Source organism: Alternaria conjuncta (assembly GCF_024043145.1).
Source record: "Alternaria conjuncta strain BMP 0040 chromosome Unknown scaffold_7, whole genome shotgun sequence".
NCBI classification, from domain to species: domain Eukaryota; kingdom Fungi; phylum Ascomycota; class Dothideomycetes; order Pleosporales; family Pleosporaceae; genus Alternaria; species Alternaria conjuncta.
In genome coordinates, this window is record NW_026250096.1 from 1,378,040 (window position 1) to 1,393,668 (window position 15,629).

The following is a 15,629-nucleotide window of genomic DNA, read 5'->3' on the forward strand; positions in this document are numbered from 1 at the left end:
CACATGAAAGGATCAGGAATGTGAAATTTAAACAGTGAATTGAACATGTCTAGCGATACGCTATGTCGCACTTCAACACGCAATCGACCACCTCTGTCGCAGAAAGCTTCGACGCGCCATAAAACGCCAGCATGCCCATGATCCCTAACGCCATTTTTCCGGTATGCTACATTAAAGAAGCTGGTATCCAAGGATAGAGTAGTAGTAACTATGACATGTACACGGTTCTGGTGTACAGCGCTTGTACAGGCAACAGCGAAGCACGCTGTCGCTTTTTGGTTCGGACGTCCATCGTTCATAACTGATCGTTTAGTCGGAGTCGCTGTCAGAATCACCCTTGCTCTTCTTCTTGTCCTTCTTGGCGGCCTTTTCGGCCTTCTTCGCAGCCTTCTCTTCCTTCTTCTTGCGCTTGCGCTCGGCCTTGTCCTCATCGGCCTCATCGTCACCATCACCGCGGCTCTTGCGCTTCTTGCTCTTCTTGTCGGTCTCAGCTTCCGCCTCGGCCTCCTCAGTAGAGGTAATACCCGTCGCTGGGATGGCAGGAGCGGCGAGGACCTCAGAGGTCGAAGTTGTCTGGGCAAGGGGAGCAGAGGCGCCGTCGACGTCGTTCCTGTTGAAGTCCTTGTACTCAGCGTTCCACTTGGAAGGAGTCTTGTCGTTGGGGCGACCGAATTTCTGAGCATGTCAGTATAGCACTCGCAAATCTGAAGTTGATCACCTACGTCAAGAGTGCCAGCCTCCTTCATCTTCTTCTTCTCGGTGGCAACTGGGCCCATGCCCCACCTCCTGGGGTAAAGGTCGCGCTCCATAATGACACGCTTGATCTTCGCAACAACACCGTGGTCGCACGATGACATCTCGACAGCCGACATTTGCGCGTAAGCGAGCGCGATAGCCTCACCCTTGGTGGTCATGAGGACGATCTCCTCGTGGATCTCAATGCCCTTCTCGAATCGCAGGAGACCGGGAAGCATGAGCTTGGCACCGTAGCAGATGGCGTTGACAGAGCTGTCCTTGACCACGATACGCTTGTAGCTCATCAACAGACTCTCCAAAGGCGCGATGACCTTGCGCAGGTAAGCCTCGTCGCGGTTGTTGTCGTGTAGCCATTGGGCATCGAGAACGTCGTGCAGAGTGACCAAGTCCTTGGTCTCGTCCATGGCTCCACTCCTGACACGGCGGAGCTCCTGCATGTGGGCGCCAACACCGAGCAAAAGACCAAGATGCACGCAAAGAGTACGGATGTAGGTTCCAGCCTCGCAGCTGACCCAGAAGACACCGAGCTGCCTCTCGTTGTCAAACTCGTATAGCTTGCTCTCGTGGATGGTTCGGATACGGAGTTGACGCTTGACGGCGGAAATGAGCGGGGGGCGCTGGAAGAGAGCTCCGGTGAGCGTCTCAAGGGCACGCGCAAACTGGGCCTCGCCTCCGGGGAGCTTGTCGTGCATGCGAATGACGCAGACATACTCCTTTCCGGCTCCCTGCTGGGACTTGACGAGACGGGTAGCGCGATCAATGCAGACGATGAGGCAACCAGTGACCTTGGGGTCAAGAGTACCACTGTGACCAGTCTTCTCAACTCTTTGGCACGCGTTAGCTGAATGCGCTTGAACAGAAAAGTCACGAGTGCTTCCTACCTCAGCATGCGCTTGATCCATGACACGACTTCGTGAGAGGATGGGTTGGAAGGCTTGTCGAGGTTGATGACACCGGAGCTAATGTAAGACTTGAGGTCTCGCGACAGCGGTGTGCATCCATTTGGGATGGGAGTGTAGTGCGATGTGCGAACGAGCACTGTACGCGCATTAGCAAAGCATTCTGGAGCTATGGGGAAGCTGCAGCATACGGTCGCTGTAGTTTTTGAGCAGGAGCGGCCAGTCGCTCGTGTCGATGGCAGGCGCAGCCGCCGCTGGCTTGATCACATACGCGTCGGGGTCGGTCTGCACGAGAGCCATGGCGATTATTGAGTCGAGGGTTGGTGTTGCAATTGGCGATGCGATGTTCTCGAACTTTTTCACAGCAGACAGTATTTTCGCGCCGCTCAAGCTATTGGACGCTATTGGGCGCTAAAGGACGCTCGGGCCACCACGCCGGATCTTTGTCGGACCGTTGTCTAACACGCATCAGATGTTCGCTAGACAACTGTATTCAGGAGCGATTTCGTCATAACGAACTACAAACAAGTCAGATGTACAACACGCTGCGCTGTCATTATGGATTTATCGAATATCAAGTTTGTATTATACGCCGCCTGCAACTACAATGCGCTCTTTCTGCGCAGTAATCTACTTCCAACTCTGATCATTCTAGTTCACTGCCTGTCCGTACTCGTTGCTGTGCAAAGTGGTGATATCTCCACTGCGGACGCCCTGTCTCTCGTTCAAGATCTCGTCGTCTCCTGTACTGCGCAGCGTGGTGCCGTCCATCTTGCCATCGACACCGCGCCTAACACCAGGCTCGACCAGACTGCCCGCTCCACTGGGTACGTTTGGCCAGAACTCCTCTTCAGCGTCTAAGAGGGCCCTCCAAATAGGATCAATCCTGCTCTTGACCTCTGCCCATCTTGCATCATCTCGGTCAACAGCGTCGCTTACACCCTCGTTGACAATGCGCTCAAGCTGCTCAACGAACATGAGGAAGTCGCGATTTGACCAGTTGGGAATGAACTCTCTGCGCATCGCACCGCCGTCTTGGTCGTTGTCGTAGTTTCGAGGAGAAGATTGAGCATCTTGTCGGCGGGCCCAGGACCAGGCCTCGTAATATACCTTCTCGGTCGACCATAGTAGAATGGCGCCTTCGAGCCATGGCATGAACGTGTTTGGTTGTTGGGACGCAACACTAGCAAACAGTGCTTCGTAGCGGCGGAGACCTTCGGATTTGGCGTTCTCCTGGAGTGGTGAGGGAGGAAGATCGATCTTGTAGATCTCAGCAACTTCTTGGAAGAACCGCAACTCCCTCTCTCCATTCTTGATAGCAGATTCTAACCACGCAATGAATCGCGTGGGAATGTCTGGCTCCTCACCAGGTGCAGTGGTTGACTTGTGCGTACTGCGGATGAGGTTGAGGGTGTGGTTGATAGTAGCAAGATAACCTTGAAGGTACTGCCTGTCGTTTGCGAGCCATTGTGCAATCAGAGGCTTTGGTAGGGTACCCTTTGCGGCACGCTCGAGGAAGGGATGTCTTGTAACGCGGAGCAATTGTTCGTGGTTGATGGCGAGGAGATGAGCTGTGACTGCCCAAGGGAGGTTGGTGGGGTCGATGTCGCTCTTGCTGGCCCAGGTTCCGGGGTGGTGGTGAGGCATGGTAAGTATCGTTCGCGTAGGATCTGTGTTATCTGTATTGAACGGTGTATGTATTCAATGAGGTACATCCTGCGGAGCTGGCGGGGTAGCAAGCTACTTATATGCTACAGGAAAGATGCTTGCCAAGCGACACGATGGCTTCGAGGAATCACAATTACGTGTTGAGGCTGAGGGATCAAGAGCGTGTGGCGTTGCCAAGTAGGATTGATGGTGTTGAATGTGCGCATGACGTCGGACAAGGACCATCGGAGTTTGCGACGCTCTGAGTGGTGCAGGCGTACGGCAAACCGGAATCTAGAATCCCAACTCGGAACTTGGCAGTTGATATCGCAGCGGAACTCTTGGCATCGAACAATTTGACACATGTCCAAGCTATACTCTGTGGCTGAAGCAAGGCGGACTGCTTGGCGCATGACGATGCCGCCACTTTTGAGCTGCTGCTGGCGTGATGGTTTGAGGGTGCCGGACAAAGCTCGGGCAGTGAGATTAGTATACAAGGTCACGCGACCGAGATTTTGAGTTAAGGAACATGGTGTTTGCCGGTTAGATTGAACTTGTCCCGGCATATTGCCAGTCGTTCGATGGTCACATTGCTTCGTCGAACGCGGATGCTCGGTGGCTGTGGTTCGTAAGACGAGCGGACGTGCTGAAGAGGAAGAGAAGTCTACACGATTCAATGTAAGATAGGAGGGCATTGGTAAGGGCAAGGGACTTTGACGATGGTTTTGCAGCTATTAGTGAGATGTAGACATGAAGGATGGTGATGAGTGAAGGTGTCCCGAAACCTCGGTCGCCTGTGCTAGCGCGGCGCGTCATACTGCAGCCTCCGCCTCGAACTTTCTTGCGACCGACCGTCGACGCCAACCCTAGCCCAAACCAGCGGGCTATCCACACAGCACGATCATGGAATTCTCTGCAGACGACGAGCAGGCTCTCAAGCAATACCTGCCCAGCGAATTTGGAAAGAAGGATGGCTCCGTAAACGTCGAGGCGCAAATCGAGCGCGCGCGTAGGCCAGTGGTCGATGAGAGCAAGCAGGCAAAGAAGGAGAAAGGGTCGGACGACGAACAGGATTCGGACGATGATAGCGATATGAGCGATGAAGAGGACGAATATCCAGTTTCACACGAACTGGTCATCAAGACGCACGATCGCGCGGTCACGACGATTGCACTCGATGCATCCGGTACGCGGCTGGTAACTGGAGGGAACGACTGCACACTCAAGCTGCACGACCTTAGTGCACTTACCCCGAGTACTATCCGCGCATTCAAGACGGTCGATCCTTTCACCACCAAACCCTCGCAAACCGCCGAGTCACATTCGATACACCAGGTTGTGTTTGGCCCGCACTCTGGAGGCCAATTCCTGTGTATTACCGCAACATCACAGGCGAGGCTGTTCAGCAGAGATGGAGAGCTCATATCGGAATTTGTTAAGGGCGACATGTACCTGAGGGACAAGCACAACACAAAAGGACATACGGCAGAAATCACAAGCGGCGCATGGCACCCCACGAATCGCGACCGCTTCGCTACAGCAGGCACAGACAGTACAGTGCGCATATGGGATGTGAATAAGAGGATGAAGCAGGAGGAAGTCATCGTACATAAGTCAAGAGCTGCCGGTAGCGCAGGCATGACAAGGATGACGGCCATTGCATGGGGCGCCGCGGCCGAGGGAGGGAGCAGTATGCTTGTGTCAGCAGCACTAGACGGAAGTCTCGTCATGTGGGGTGGTGAAGGACCGTACCACAGGCCGACAGCAGAGATCAAAGAAGCGCACGCGAAAGACACATGGACGAGCGGACTGGATATCAGTGCAGATGGCAGGCTGGTGATCACGAGAGGAGGGGACGACACCATCAAGTTGTGGGACACAAGAAAGTTCAAGACGCCTCTCAACACCACGTCGCATACGTCAACGTCTTCACAATACCCCACATCGAATATCAAGTTTGCGCCTAATTCTCAGAGCATAGTCACAGGATCAGAGACTGGGCACCTCCACATTCTCAACCCAGCCACACTTCGCCCGGAGCTGGTCACACCAGTCACGCCAGGCTCTCCTCTGATAACGGTCAACTGGCATCCTAGGCTCAACCAAATCCTCACAGGTTCGGCCAACGGTCAAACAACAATCCTCTTCAACCCCAAGCTCTCCAACGCCGGTGCTCTTACTATACTCAGCAAGGCACCCAAGAAGCGACACCTCGATGACGACCCGTCCCTCACCGTAGACATGGACCCGCTCGGTATGGCTGGTGAAGCACATGATCCTTCTGGCAATGCAGCCTCATTTTCCGCACGCCATCCCACCATCGGTCTCACAGCTTCGGGTAAGAGCCGCGACCCACGGAGACCGCATATCCCAGCTACAACACCTTTTGCCAAGTCAACGCCCGATCAGAAGTACGTCATGGAGCAAATTGAAGGCAGTGATATGAGGGACGAGGATCCTAGAGAGGCGCTGCTCAAGTATGCGCTGAAGGAGGGAGAGAAGGCTGTCTTTACCGGCGCGTGGGAGAAGACCCAGCCAGTTGGTATCTACAAAGACTACGACAGTGAGGAGGACGAGAAGGAGAAGAAGAAGGCAAAGCGGTAACCGAGCCGGGGCTGAATACCGACTTGGGATCCCTACAAGGGATGTTTGTATCATAGCGAAATATACCCAAAAGCACAGAGGCTATGGACTAGTCAAGCTACCAATCAATCCATACAATGATCACGGGTAAAACTCCTAAGACACCAGATGCGGATGAAGACTTGGGCACCATGGGCGCACGTGTCAGCGCCCCTTATCATCCGACCTTGGTTCCTTCGAAGCTACTCAGGCAGGGCTACACTAGCGTAGCCGCGTCGCGCCCCATAAGCAAACGCAAACAACCCCACTCGCCTCGCATCACGACAACCTCCAGCCCACAACCGCCAATTCGACCGCCACTCCCTCTGCAACCCACCAATTCCGCGCCAAAACCGCCGCGACAATGTTCTCTTCCACCTTCCGCGCTGCGGCCCGCGCGCCCACCTCGACCTTCGCACGCAGCTTCTCGTCCACCCGCCCCTCGCAGGTCGCGCGCATGACCGTCATCGGCCGTCTCGGAGTTGCGCCAGAAGAAGTCACCGTCTCTGGCGATAGGACGCTTGTGCGCTATGTAGTAGGAACGAGCTACGGCAAGGGCGAGGACAAGAAGACCAGCTGGTTCCGGATCGCGAGTTTCGTGCAGGGCGCGCAGAAGGACTTCCTGATGAACGTGCCCAAGGGTTCGATGCTCTATGTTGATGCGGATGCGCGCATGGAGACGTACCTTGACAGCGAGGGCAACAAGAAGAGCAATTTGAGCTTGGTTGCACGTATGTTTTCGGATGCGGGTGGATGAGAGAGGTCATGCTAATTTATTTGTGCAGGCAACTTTGATGTCTTGTCTCGTGCTCGTACTGAGGATACGGAGAATAACGACGAGGGCCTTGTTCAGGAAGCTTCCGGTTAGATGGGCAGTTTTGCTTGCCCGTCCATCTTGCTTCGAACATAATATCCCGTGGCGGCAGATTCTACAAAAGCTCGAGTGGCAAGTGTTGGTCGCGGGGTAGAGAAGTTTCGACAAGACACGTCTTTGCGCGGCGCTGTAGGATCTTCTTATGGAGTTTCTCTTTACGATATTCAAATGTACGACTATGGGCTCACAATTCACTTTGTAAGATCTCTACTCTAGGAGTGGCGTGGCTTGGAATTTTACGGAATGATACCTTTTTCTTCATGATACATGAATGATACAGCCACTAACAACGCAATTACGGGAGAAATTCTAGCAGCAAAGAGGCACAAACTACGCACTCATCAGTCGAGCAGCTTGGTATATCTATGGCATCTCGTCAGACTACCCACTTGCGCACGGACGTGATGCGGCGAACGAAGACCTCCGAGTTGGCCCATCTCAACTTTTTGTGGCGCGACATCCGGACCCCAACACAGCACTTCACATAATGCACAGAGTCGTGCCGCTACCAGCGCGTCAGCTCTGGGGCCACGCGCCTCGAGTACGGTCGGTCAATCGCTTCAGTCGTCGCCCACGCACATTCGCGACGGTGTCTGGCGCAGACCGGTACGCCACTCTAATATCAGACCCCACCAATGGACCAACACTGACTCTTATATAGGCCCTACGATGTAGTAGTCATTGGCGGCGGCCACGCAGGCTGCGAAGCCTCGGCAGCAGCAGCCCGCTCCGGCGCCCGAACGGCCCTCATAACGCCCTCAGTCCACAACCTCGGTGTCTGCTCGTGTAACCCTTCCTTCGGCGGTATCGGAAAAGGCACTATGCTTCGCGAAATCGATGCGCTGGATGGTGTTGTGGGTCGCATTGTGGATAAGGCGGGTGTGCAGTTCAGGGTGCTGAACAGGAAGAAGGGACCTGCTGTGTGGGGACCCAGGGCGCAGATCGATAGGGCGCTGTATAAGAGATATATGAAGGATGAAATGCTGGCATACAAGGGGTTGAGCGTTGTGGAAGGTAGCGTGGCGGATATCATCGTGGACAGGACACAAGAGGAGGGATCCAAGGGCCAATATGGAAAGATTACTGGTGTAAGGTTGGAGAGTGGGGAGATAATACCCACAGGAAACGTGGTCATCACGACTGGCACGTTCCTTGGTGGAGAAATACACATTGGCCTTGAGTCTTTCCCATCCGGGCGCATGGGTGAAGCTGCGACCTTTGGACTGAGCAAAAGTTTGAAGGATGCCGGATTCACAATGGGAAGGTTGAAGACAGGGACACCGCCACGGTTGGACGGGAAGACGATCGACTACAAAGTTTTGGAAGCGCAGGAGGGCGATAACCCGCCCATGCCTTTTAGCTATATGAACGAACGCGTGCAGGTCGAGGACCAATTACTGAATCACGAGACACGAACGAACGAATCGACGCACGACGTTATAAGAGACAACCTCGATAAATCAATACACATCCGCGAAACTGTCAAAGGGCCGCGGTACTGCCCGTCACTAGAATCGAAAGTGATACGGTTCGCAGACAAGACATCACACATCGTCTGGTTGGAACCGGAAGGTTTCGATAGCGACATAATATACCCGAACGGAATCTCCTGTACGGTTCCCGCAGACGTACAAAACACCATGCTCAAGACCATTAAGGGGCTTGAGAACGTGAAGATGCTGCAACCTGGCTACGGTGTGGAATACGACTACGTTGATCCACGGCATCTTCGCTCTACGCTTGAGACAAAGAATATCTCGGGTCTCTTCCTAGCTGGCCAGATCAACGGAACAACTGGCTACGAAGAAGCAGCAGGTCAGGGTGTAATTGCTGGCATCAACGCTGGCCTGAAGAGCCTAGGGAAAGAAGCCATGGTTTTGACGAGAGCGGATGGATACATCGGTATCATGATCGACGACCTCATCACGAAGGGTGTCTCAGAACCCTACCGCATGTTCACCTCTCGCTCCGAATACCGCATGTCAGCGCGTGCCGATAACGCCGACACACGTCTCACCGCCATGGGCCGCCTCGCCGGCGTAGTTGGCGATATACGATGGAAGGCCTTCGAAGACGAAGCCGAACAAATGGCCGCTCTAGCCCAAATCCTCCAATCCAAAACCATGGGCTGGACAGACTGGAACAAGGAAGGTTTTCCTGTGCGAAATGACAGCACCAAACGATCCGCATACGACCTCCTCCGCCTCCCCAACACCACCCCATCCAGCCTCACCACCCTCCTCCCCGAAATAAAAGCCTTCTCACAACGCATCCAAGACCGCGTTCACATCGAAGCCACCTACGCCCCCTACGTCGCTTCCCAAACCGCCACACAAGCCCGGTGGCTCAAAGACGAGAACCTCAAGCTACCAGTTGATCTTGACTACGAATCCATCTTTGGGCTTAGCTTCGAGGAGAAGAGGGCGTTGGAGGTAGCGCGGCCGGAGAGCGTGGGTATGGCGAGACGAGTGGAAGGTGTCACGCCGACGGGTGCGTTGAGGTTGTTGCAGTTTGTGAGGGGAGTGGGTAAGGAAGAGAGGCAGGCGAGGATGAAGGAGGAGATTGAGGCGAGGAAGGAGAAGTATAGGGGTGTGGCGCAGGGGGTTAGTGTTGAGGGGTTGTAAGGAGTGGGTGGTTGTGGTGGAGTGTAGGTTTGTAAGATATGGCATTGGGCGGCGTTGGAAATCCTCAGACGCGATGATAAAGTCTTAAACTTGTTTCAAATGGTGATGGTCAACAGACGGCCTAGAAAGTCAATCGCAATCATCCCGTATACCAAGGTACAACTTCAATGACCAGCCCGAACCAGGTCAGGTCCGATTCTGAGTCAAATGCGCATCCTCTCTTGCGTGGAAATCTAAACTTGCAGTCAACCGAACGTCGGGGTCGCTGCTGCCTTCCAGGACTGTGCCCCGCTGTCAGATGACGTCGGTTCGCGAACGCGACTGCTAATCTGAATATCACATGATGCATGCCGTGCCACCTGGGCACTCACTTCCAATAGCGTTTCGAAATGGTGTTTCTTCCTGCTTCCTGCAACCGCCCCATTCCACAACCTGGATCTTCCGTCTTCCTCTTCGACAACGAGATCGTCGATTTCTGCAGAGTACGCATTGGAGTGAGTTGCGCTTACATATCGATTGGCATTATCATTGGACGTGAAGATGGAGAAGAAACGGAATGGTACGTCTTTCTTTTGTCGTTTTCCGGAGGTGCATTTGTCTGCTACAATCTTCGTCGCGGTGGGGGGCTGGATTGTGGCTGCGCACCGAGAGGTGCTACGCCGCTGTCAGCTTGGGTCACTCTGCCGCTGGTGTTGAGCCCAGTCTGCGCTTTACTTGGACCCTATTACGCATGCGCTCAGAACGACTCCATCCCACCGGGCTACGCCGCCATCAGTTTGGGTGACTGCGCCTTTGGGATTGACTTGAGTCTGCACCTTACTTGGATCGGATTATGCAGTCGTTCCTGTATCCAGGACAAAACCGCCCCGGCATGCTACGCCTCCATCACCTTGGGTGACTGTGCCTTCGGGTTCGAGTCGAGGTTATTCCTTGACGCGGGTCAGATTACGCAGTCTTGTTTCTGTGCCAAAGAGGGGGCGGTCTCATTTTGAGTGCCTCTGAAGACACGCGCGGATGAGTATACGTGTTGAGAAAGACGTTGGGTATAAGAGGATGCATTCAGAAGCCAATTTGGATCCCAACATCTTCAAGGCTGTCTCGTTCTTCATCCTATTTCTTAGCTGATTCACAGTCATCTTGTATCGCTTTCCAAACTCCTTATTACAGCCATGAGACTCAACTTAGCAGTGCTTCTCTTCGTTCGGCTGGCGTCGTCGATGTTGTCTGCTAACCTCAACGCCGCAGAATCCCTGGAGCAAGTCAACAGCGAAGGAGCACCACAGAAGGATGTAAGCCCGCCAGTCGATCAACACACTGCCACCTTCGAGCCTAGAGACGTGGCGCTCGGATCTACCACCGTTGAAGTGCAGCAGGATGTTTCGTCTGAAACCCGAATCTACACAGTCTGGGCAAGCGATGTCCACAATGAAGCCCAGGTCAACGAAACGCGCACTTGGCTCAAGGGCCTTGTCAAAGACAAAGACAAGATGCGTGATGAGCTAGGATGGAACTGGGACACTGTCGAAGACCTTCCTGCAGATGAGGTAAGCCATGGATGTACGAAAGGCATGGGAGATTTACTGACTTCTTATCTTTTCCCTCTGTAGTTTGACAAGCTGTACGACGAAGGTAGGCTTGACGAGGAGCTCGATAATTTCGAAGTGGTCCGCGCATGGTCAGGTGTGATTTTGGACCAGGCTGGATACGAGAAGGTCGCAGCCAAAACGGAATGGTAAGTTATGGCTATACAAAGTGCATGAAGATATATGCTAACTTCATACCTCTGTAGGATAGAGGCAATTAGAGCTAACCTACACACTTCGGACATGAACGCACGTGCACTCCCGACAAAGACATATACCGTCTACGCAGCCGACATCAGGAACGAGGCCCAAGTCAACGAAACTCGGGTTTGGCTTGAAGGTTTGACCAAGGACAAGTCTAAGATGCGCGAGGAGAAGAGGTTTCCCTGGGATGAGCCCGAAGACATACCAGAAGACGAACTCGACAGATTGTACGACGAGGGCAGGCTCGACGCTGAGCTTGACAATTACGAAGTAGTTCACGCGTGGGGAGGCGTTATACTAGACCAGTCAGGGTACGATGAGGTGGTGGCCAAGAAGGAATGGGTGGAGCATGTCGAGGATCCGAGTCAATACCACGAAGTGAAGATGATTGCTGTCCCCAGAATGAGTATCAAGACCACGGGAACTCTGGAAGCTCGGAAATTCGAATGGGGAGATTGGCAGAAGCAGGAGGGTGCAGCGCGGGACTTGGTCCAAGCCAGCTGTTACGAGTAAGTAAAGGTCTGAATGCTGTATCTTGACTGGGCTAACATGTCAACCCAAGGGGAAGCAATTTGGACGAATTGTAAGAACCCACTACGGTACTTGAAGCCCTAAAAAGGCCGGAACTAATCTGTTACAAACAGCAAGGACTACGTTTACGAGAAGAGAGCTGGAGAGGGAGTACATGTGTATGTTTTGGATGATGGAGTACAGGTAGATGTCAAAAAGGTAATGACTTACCTCACATACGTTGGTGACATCGCTCTAACCCGACTCCAGGAAAACGGCGAAAAAGTGTTTCCAGGTTTCGACAACGAGCAGGACAATAGCGGTATCGTAGAAACAAGAGCTTTCACCAACCAAAATGCTGCGCACAACATTCGATACGACCATTCCCCCAAAGGCCACGGAACGAAAGTAGCGTCCAAAATCGTTGGGCAGTGGGGAACCGCAAAGGGAGCGACACTGGTGCCGGTGCAGGTCAAACCGGGCGGAGACGATATTGACAACGGGTTCGAAAGGATTTTTGCAGATGTAAGCAGGCGGCGCAGGAAAATACCAGGGTTCCAAGCTGTAAGTACGACCAACAACCGACGCCATCGACGCATGTTTACTGTTCTGGACTAAGCTTATTGGGTATACTAACGTCGCGTGACTTTCAGGTTGTCGTTATGAGCAGCGGCACGGAACGCGGTGTCGCAGACAATGGTCACAAGGGCTACACACGAGAAGAAGCAGAGAACGATTACAGAGCAAAGCGACAGATACTCTGGATAAAGCAATTATTCAGTTACGGGGTCCCCGTGGTGCTCGCTTCTGGTAATGAAGCCGAAACTGAAGGCCGAAAAGTCATCGACCAATTCCCCCAGGTCTTGGAGACAGATGACTTTCCCATTATCAACGTCGGGGCTGCCACGCTTGCAGGCAAAGCTGCACCTTTCTCGCAAGGCCTGGGTACCCAGCAAGATCCAGAGAAGCGCACGCAGTTGACCATCTACGGTGTTGGAGTGGATGTCGACGTCCACGATCAATATGACGGTGCAGCAACGCAGGACTCGGGTACGTCGTTCGCTGCACCGGCGGTGGCAGGCATTATTGCTACACACATGAACTACGAATCGTGGGACCAGAGCAAGCAAGGGCCCGACCGAGTGAAAGAAATCAAGAGATGGATAACCACGCCTGAGTCGAGCTGGGAGCGTGCCAAAGATCCCGACAAGCAAGTCAACATGGTAAGAACGATGGCAACACAACCTGAATTTAGTAAGGAAGCTGACAATCCAAACAGATCTGGAACGGCGCCGACAAAGCAGCCCACGACAGCGTCTCCAACAACCAATCGCCCAGCCCACCCTCTCAAGCACCAAAGCGCACCTTCACCGTCGGCCTCGAACAAACCACGACCCCAGAATGCTCCAGCGTCATCTCTAACCCCGACTTCCCCCCACATGACAGCTGCAAATTCAAATACCAGAACCGATACTTCTTCTACCGTCGCGACGACGACAACCAAGAACCCAACAGCCTGTGCACTTCTCTACTCAACGACTTTCACCAAGACGACCAAGGCGCGACGACTGATGAGAATCTATTCGAGCATCCGACGTGGCCAGCGGGAGAGTGGACGCTGGATCTCTTCGGAGAGGAATATGTCTATAGGAATGATGGGCAGAGTCCGGGAGCGCTGTTCATGGGCGAGCAGCAGATTAGTTGCGCCGGTGACCTGGAAAACCATGGTAAGTCTAAGATTCCGGAGTGGCTGTGCGCTTTGACTCTTTGCTAACGAGTATCGTAGATCCTTTGTCGGATGAGCTGTGTGAGAACAGTCTGACTAAGGAATCAGGCCGTGAGAGGAAAAGGAGACGGCTGGTTGGTTGCACGTGGTGAGTGCATGTGTGGTCGTGGCAGCGACATGGGTACCTCTTTCTGCCATTTGATTCTTTTTTGCTCTATGTAGGCTTTCGGGATGTTTTTGTTTCTACGATCTTTTTGTCTCCGATGCTATATGTACAGCCACCTCAGATGCCAGGCGCATCTTCCGCTCACTCCTGCTGCGACATGTGTGTCGGGAAGTTGTAATCCGTATAATCGATATGTACAAACGCGCGATCAACGTACGGCACACTCTCTGCATGTCTGTTAGTTTACGAATCCATGAAAAGATCGAGAAGAACGACTTACCAAGCACATACTGCAGACTCTCACCCAAGTCATGGCTATCCCTCAAACTGAGATTCTCATCCACCACAATATCCACCTCGACATTCAGCTTATCACCCGCGTGGTAAGCCTGCAGACCCTGAATCCTCTTGATAGACTTTGCAAAGCGCATCGTCATGTAGAGGAGGATGTTGCGCTCATCTGCCGTGGCACTCGCACCAGTCAGGTTGCGAATGTGCTCAGCGGAGGTAGCACTCCAGTTGATGATAACATAAGCGGAGAGCAAGATACCGCCCAGCGAGTCCAGCCACCAGATCTTGGCGAAATAGCCCACGAGCGGAAAGAGGATGGAGAAGGTGTTGAAGACGACATCAGTCATAGCGTCTTGGGCCAGTGCCTGAACGGACGAGTTGCGGATGAGACGGCACCATAGCCAGCAGAGGCCTTTGATGACGACTGTAGCGGCCATGATGGCCACGGCGGGAATGGTCAATTGTACGATTGTGCGGTCGGGTCCAGTGAGTCGGGAAATGCCCTCGATGCCGACTTGGAAGAAGGAGGTCATCATGATGACGGAGAAGATGAGTACGCCGATGGGTTCGAGACGGCGGCGGCCGACTGGGTAGGCGTAGCGGTCTTGACGCGCGATCATCCAGGATGTGAACCACACGATGGCCGTGGAGAGGAAGTCGAGGGCTGCGTCGACCAAACTGGCCACTACGGAGAGGGACGAGGTGAGGACTGTGACGACGATCTTCATGATCAGGAGGGCTGTGTTTGCGCTGAGGTTGACGTAAAGCGCAAGCTTGACAATGGGGCTTTCTGTGTCCTCGTCTTCTTCCGGGACCCAGTCCTTCAGCTTGGAGTTTGCGACCTCCAAGTCCTCTTCGTCTTCTACAGCCTCGTCGTGTGCGAGAAGAGGTGTGTTTTCGTCTGCTTCGGGAACTTTGTAGAGGTTCTTTGGTGTGCGCTTGACCATGGGTTTTTGAGCGCCGTTGCCGTTGAGACTGCCTGACGAACCACTTCGCCCGTTCTCACTATAGTATCCGGGCGTGTTGGTGCCATTTGTACCAGCGGGGGTAACAGCGAGGGGAGAAGTCGAGGCCGAAGACTCTTCCCTGATGGTTGAGGGAATCTTGACGGCGCCAGATTCCATGTTCGTGTACTCTTGGATGAGGTTGTGCGGGAGGGAGGAGTCGAGTAGACGGTCGATGTACAGGTAGTGCTGCAGGAGCTGGTTGTTGCGCTCGTAGTATTCGCGGATGGGCTTCTTCATGCCCTTGAGCTCTTCCTCGGATTTGTAGTACTTCTCCCACTTGTACCGGGGATTGGAGTTGCCAATCAGCCGCTGGCTCCTCATCTGCGGCGTGTTGAGCACATGCGCGCCTATGCTGCTCCTCCGATCGGAGTCGCGGTCGTAAGGCATCACGAGCCCGTTCCTGTATGCCTCCAGGTCTTCATCGTCTGTGTCGCTGCCCCGGCGCTCACTGCTGCGTATAGTGGACGGTCGACGTGCGCTGTTGAGAAGCGAGGGGAGGTGGTGCCCGCGCGTAGATATCGCCGAAGCATCGTTCTGCAGCGGGAGGAAGAGCTTAGAGCTGGCCAGGCGCGGGAGGCTCGAGGAGCGTGGGACTGTCACCGGAGAGGGCGACTTGGGCGGTGGTGTGGAGCCATAGTCTGTCATGGCTGCGATTGGAATGCAGTCGCTAGAGAGGCGTGATTAGAGGGCCAATTGCTTCGAATCAAGTTCCTGCGCGTC

The 15,629-nt window shown here is 53.8% G+C and overlaps 6 protein-coding genes across 6 annotated transcripts; 4 read left to right on the top strand and 2 right to left on the bottom strand.

Moving 5' to 3' along the window:
* Positions 1–2,306: 2,306 nt before the first annotated feature.
* J4E85_005588 (uncharacterized protein) lies at positions 2,307–3,302 on the bottom strand (the record flags this gene model as incomplete). The annotated part of the gene is made up of 1 exon (XM_051469833.1): positions 2,307–3,302. One exon carries the CDS (start codon positions 3,300–3,302, stop codon positions 2,307–2,309), a length of 996 nt encoding a protein of 331 aa, XP_051326664.1.
* A 903-nt stretch (positions 3,303–4,205) lies between these two features.
* On the top strand, positions 4,206–5,906 carry J4E85_005589 (uncharacterized protein; the record flags this gene model as incomplete). The annotated part of the gene is made up of 1 exon (XM_051469834.1): positions 4,206–5,906. The coding sequence occupies one exon, from the start codon at positions 4,206–4,208 to the stop codon at positions 5,904–5,906; it is 1,701 nt and encodes a 566-aa protein (XP_051326665.1).
* A 382-nt stretch (positions 5,907–6,288) lies between these two features.
* J4E85_005590 (uncharacterized protein) lies at positions 6,289–6,792 on the top strand (the record flags this gene model as incomplete). Its single annotated transcript, XM_051469835.1, has 2 exons — positions 6,289–6,655; positions 6,710–6,792. 2 exons carry the CDS (start codon positions 6,289–6,291, stop codon positions 6,790–6,792), a joined length of 450 nt encoding a protein of 149 aa, XP_051326666.1.
* A 493-nt stretch (positions 6,793–7,285) lies between these two features.
* Positions 7,286–9,422, top strand: J4E85_005591 (uncharacterized protein; the record flags this gene model as incomplete). The annotated part of the gene is made up of 2 exons (XM_051469836.1): positions 7,286–7,404; positions 7,460–9,422. The coding sequence occupies 2 exons, from the start codon at positions 7,286–7,288 to the stop codon at positions 9,420–9,422; spliced, it is 2,082 nt and encodes a 693-aa protein (XP_051326667.1).
* Positions 9,423–10,639: 1,217 nt separating this feature from the next.
* J4E85_005592 (uncharacterized protein) lies at positions 10,640–13,597 on the top strand (the record flags this gene model as incomplete). Its single annotated transcript, XM_051469837.1, has 8 exons — positions 10,640–10,966; positions 11,030–11,154; positions 11,212–11,718; positions 11,854–11,917; positions 11,990–12,244; positions 12,373–12,942; positions 12,999–13,446; positions 13,506–13,597. The coding sequence occupies 8 exons, from the start codon at positions 10,640–10,642 to the stop codon at positions 13,595–13,597; spliced, it is 2,388 nt and encodes a 795-aa protein (XP_051326668.1).
* Positions 13,598–13,752: 155 nt separating this feature from the next.
* On the bottom strand, positions 13,753–15,554 carry J4E85_005593 (uncharacterized protein; the record flags this gene model as incomplete). Its single annotated transcript, XM_051469838.1, has 2 exons — positions 13,753–13,838; positions 13,892–15,554. The coding sequence occupies 2 exons, from the start codon at positions 15,552–15,554 to the stop codon at positions 13,753–13,755; spliced, it is 1,749 nt and encodes a 582-aa protein (XP_051326669.1).
* Positions 15,555–15,629: the final 75 nt, after the last annotated feature.